Genomic DNA, 5139 nt, shown 5'->3' on the forward strand with positions numbered 1-5139 from the left:
GAGGGATTTTGAAATGAATGACAAAAACAAGATTCCAGTGTCTACCGGTTCTGGAACAAGGCAGGTCAAATAATAAAAAGATATTGGGATGATGTCAATTAAAAAAAATGTCCAATTAATTGTATAGCGCTCCTTTTTGATGTCAAAACATTGTATATGTGTTTTAGGACATAAAATATTCTTATTAGAAAATATTTTAGAAACAAATATTTCTGAGTGAGTGTTAGTAGGTCACATAATAGCACCCTTTGATTCTTAGCAATACTTTTCTGAATTAAGTTACTTAGTTGTGGGGTAATTGACTAGTTTCTGTGTTCTTAGTTACAGAAATGGTCATTTACACAGCCTACCATCCTTTTTTTTTTCCTTGAAGTGTCTCTCTCTTCAAGCCATCACTCACTTTCAGATTAAGTTAAACCATAATTAGCTAGTTTTCTCTATATTTCTGTAACTAGTTTCTTTTCATTTTCATTTGTCTGGTATTCTTCTATAATGACTAGCATTTGTCCAGTTGTTTTGTGCTCACCTCCTTTTCTAGCTGTGACTGTCAATGCTGGGGTTTTGCATGCAGTATCCATCAGATTGTGCATTATCAAAGCAGATGTCCTATTACAAATTTCAATTTCATGCTTGCTTTCTCTATTGCATATCCTATGAACATGGAAAATGTTTGATGTTTGGCTTGGTGAATCTGAGCCATCACGAAAGAAATCCATAGTTGTGCCAAAATATGAGCTGTAGAAGACACCTCTCCCTTTACCAAGAAGCTTCATTTTTTCAGAAGTTGAGAAACTTTCTATGTGCAATGGTAATATGGCCCCTTCCCTGGAGAAACCTGCTGGTTGAATAAAACTATTCTTGATCCAAGCATGTAGCTAAGAGAGCAGGGAAGCTCACGTGTGCATCCACTCTACTTGTAAAGTTTCCAGCAAAATTACCTTGTCCTTTTACCATGTGCTCATATTCCATATTACCCTTCTCAACAAATATTTGCCATTCATAGGAAATACTACCCCTAATCAAAAAATGCTTTTGACTGTGAACCAAAATCCCTGCATTCCTCTCCCCCTTTTGCCCCCATACTAGAACAATCATCTTCTTCAATCAATTAAACAGTATAACTTAGCTAGCCTACATGTCTCCCTCTCTACTGCGTTCTTCTGTCCATTTTCAGCACCACTGCTTCCAGCCTTAATTCTTACAAAAATGTCCTAACTAGTACTTGCTCTCTAAAACCTCCTACCCTCATCCCACACTGCAATAAGCAAAAGTTATCAGTCTAAACATAAACTCTGTATTTCTTAGGTTAAAAAGCAGTCAAACCAGCATTGTTAAATTAATATTCATATTTCTGATGATGGCATGTTAGATTTCAATATGAACTCTAGTTTTCTCTTTAACTTCATTTTATGTTTTTCTAGCTGTCTCTGAACCTCAGCAAATTCTTTTTTTTTTTCCTTAGAAAGTTGCATGCTTTACTATTGGCCTGAATTTTCTTTCTCTTACTATGAAACAATTCTTCATATATTAGCAGCCTCAAAGAAGGAATAATGTTAGCTTACAATTCCTAGTTATAGTCCATCATAACCGGGGAGTCTGGTGTCATGAACTAAAAATAGCTGGCCACATCACGTCTATACTCAAGAGGAAAGTGACATGAGTGAATGTTTATTTACTGACCCACTGACTTGGACCCAAACCTGAGGAATGGTGCCCGCCCCACACCTGGTAAGGTATTCCACACTAATTAATACAGTTAAAACACACTCCCTCACAGACATGCCCAAAGCCAATATGATCTAGACAATACCTCAGTAAGACATCCTCCCCAGGAGACTTCACACTGTGTGAAATTGACAACCAAATTTAACTATCACAGTACCCAAGCATGTGGGCTATCTCTGTTAATAGACAAGGTATTTACCCAAGAGCACCTGCTCTTGGCTATTTTTCTGCCACTCGCTTATTTCAATTGCAAAATTGTTCATTAATACTGCATTTTTTTTAAAAAAACACCTATTTCTATAAGAGGCTTTCCACAGTCATACTATGTAAATTAAGTCTTCTATTACTCTATTTCAACATTGTGGTTTGCATTTGATTTTTTATTAGAAAATATTTTTGTAGCTGTTATTTATCTACATTTTTTTTTTCATATTCATTCACTGGATTATAGGGCCCATGTACGAATTGTCTTATTCAGAGTTGAAAATTTATAATCATCTCATAAAGGTTACAAGTGAATTAAAGGATTGATATTCTGCTTTACTATAATTTTCAAGAGGGGATGAGTAGAAAACTTTGACATAACATTTAAAACTGAAAAAGGTTATTTATGGCATATCATCAAATAAGATTTTCATTAGTATAATTTGCATAAAATATTATCCAAAACTACATAAAATAACATTTTACAACTTAATTCCCATAACCCTATTTTAACATGTAAATATTTCCATTCTTTGCTTTCCAAAAATCATTAATCTTAGGCTAGGTGGTTGCAAAGGTTGTCAGTGTTCTCTGAAGATGACTGAAAATGCTTTTTGGCAAACTTCATAGTTAATATTAACAGATAGAAATCTCAGATACTAAAAAAATAGTCTTCTGTTGCTTTTATTTACCAATCTGTCCAGGTCCCTGCATCTTTGCATGCAAATCTCTCTAGAAGAATGTTCATTGTACTATATTATAATTGATGATAATTACTAAGAAATAGTGCATGTAGCTGAAAGTTTTCCTATGTCCTGTACAGTCTGCAGCCACTCAGACCCAAGTAAACACACAGAGGCTTATATTAATTAAAATTGCTTGGCCATTAGCTCATGCTTACTACTGACTAGCTCTTACACTCAAACTCAGCCCATTTCTGTTAATCTATATGTCGTCATGTTTTCTGTGGCTTTACCTGTGTGCCATTACATGTTGCTTCCTGGACAGTGGGCTGGCATCTCCTGACTCAGCCTTACTCTTCCCAGAATTCTTCTTGTCTGCTTATCCCTCTTACACTTCCTACTTGGCTACTGGTCAATCAGCGTTTTATTAAACCAATGTACAAACACATTATTCCCCAGCATTTCCAATTTCTGTTTAGTTAAAAAAGAAAGTGTTGGTAATAGGGCGGTCGACGGCTTAGATAAGTTCCGTGGAGGCGGCAGTGGCGCCGACTATGTGTTGGGCGGCGGGAGAGGGCCCGAAACTTGGCGCTCAGCATGCCGACGGTGGAGGAGCTGTATCGCAACTACAGCATCCTCGCCGATGCCACGGAGCAAGTGGGCCAGCATAAAGATGCCTACCAAGTGATCCTGGATGGCGTGAAAGGCGGCACCAAGGAGAAGCGATTAGCAGCTCAGTTTATTCCAAAATTCTTTAAGCATTTTCCAGAACTGGCTGATTCTGCAATCAATGCACACACAGTTAGACCTCTGTGAGGATGAAGATGTGTCAATACGACGCCAAGCAATTAAAGAGCTGCCTCAGTTTGCAACAGGAGAAAATCTTCCAAGAGTAGCAGATATACTGACCCAGCTTCTGCAGACAGATGACTCTGCAGAATTTAATTTGGCGAACAATGCTCTATTAAGTATATTTAAGATGGATGCAAAAGGAGCGTTAGGTGGCTTATTTAGCCAGATTCTTCAAGGAGAAGACATTGGTAGAGAAAGAGCAATTAAATTCCTGTCCACAAAACTCAAGACGCTCCCAGATGAAGTGTTAACTAAGGAAGTTGAGGCACTCATACTCACTGAATCCAAAAAGGTCCTGGAAGATGTGACTGGTGAAGAATTTGTTCTGTTCATGAAGATACTGTCTGGGTTAAAAAGCTTACAGACAGTGAGTGGAAGACAGCAGCCAGTAGAGCTGGTGGCGGAGCAGGCTGACCTGGAGCAGACCTTCAGCCCCGCAGACCCTGACTGTGTGGACAGGCTCCTGCAGTGCACACGGCAGGCCGTGCCTCTCTTCCCTAAAAATGTCCATTCTACAAGGTTTGTGACATATTTCTGTGAGCAAGTTCTCCCTAATCTCAGTACCCTGACTACCCCAGTGGAGGGTCTTGATATACAGTTGGAGGTATTAAAATTGTTGGCAGAGATGAGTTCATTTTGTGGTGACATGGAAAAACTAGAAACAAATTTAAGAAAACTCTTTGATAAGTTACTGGAGTATATGCCTCTCCCTCCAGAAGAAGCAGAAAATGGAGAGAACGCTGGTAATGAAGAGCCCAAGCTACAGTTTAGTTATGTGGAATGTTTATTGTACAGTTTTCACCAGTTGGGCCGAAAACTCCCAGATTTCTTAACAGCCAAATTGAATGCAGAAAAGCTCAAAGATTTCAAAATCAGGTTGCAATACTTTGCACGGGGCCTTCGGGTTTATATCAGACAACTCCGATTGGCTCTCAGGGTAAAACAGGCGAGGCCTTAAAAACCGAAGAGAACAAGATAAAAGTTGTTGCATTGAAAATAACAAATAATATCAATGTTTTAATCAAGGATCTCTTCCACATTCCTCCTTCTTATAAGAGCACAGTAACATTGTCCTGGAAACCTGTACAGAAAGTCGAGATTGGGCAAAAGAGAGCCAGTGAAGATACAAGTTCAGGTTCACCACCTAAGAAATCTCCAGGAGGACCAAAAAGGGATGCCCGACAGATTTATAATCCTCCTAGTGGGAAATACAGCAGCAATTTGGGCAACTTTAATTATGAGAGGAGCCTTCAGGGGAAGTAGAGGAGGCCAAGGCTGGGGAACACGAGGAAATCGTAGTCGAGGAAAACTCTACTGAGTACGACATCACATTCTTCAGCATTGTCATGAGCTTAATATTCTTAAATCTGCTACTCATTGGATTGCCGGGGATGTCCCTTTAAAAAAGACTGCTGCCTTCATCTCAAAACTAATGTTCTTTCTACCTTTGTATGTATGATCTACTTTTGTAACAGACCATGGTTGTGTCCAAGGTAAAACCACAACAATATTTTTGGATGCTTTGTCTGCAGCCTTGACATGTTTTCGCAATATCCTCATTATCAGACTTCATCTTGTGAATCTTGCTTTTAAACAATCTGGATAATTTGTTATTGAGAACTGAGTCTAATGGAAATTTCACTCTAGTTCAAGGTCTGGTAAAGTTCTTCACTTT

At 38.6% G+C, this 5139-nt stretch overlaps 1 protein-coding gene across 1 annotated transcript; it reads left to right on the forward strand.

The window, feature by feature from the left end:
- Positions 1–3192: 3192 nt before the first annotated feature.
- On the forward strand, positions 3193–4832 carry LOC114694712 (apoptosis inhibitor 5-like). Its single transcript, XM_037203498.1, is given in 4 exon segments — positions 3193–3407; positions 3409–4393; positions 4396–4702; positions 4704–4832. Coding segments are annotated over 4 exon segments (1569 nt in total). The 5' UTR covers positions 3193–3209; the 3' UTR covers positions 4783–4832.
- The last annotated feature ends 307 nt before the right edge of the window (positions 4833–5139 follow it).

This window comes from Peromyscus leucopus, chromosome 3, assembly GCF_004664715.2.
Source record: "Peromyscus leucopus breed LL Stock chromosome 3, UCI_PerLeu_2.1, whole genome shotgun sequence".
Classification (NCBI taxonomy): Eukaryota; Metazoa; Chordata; class Mammalia; order Rodentia; family Cricetidae; genus Peromyscus; species Peromyscus leucopus.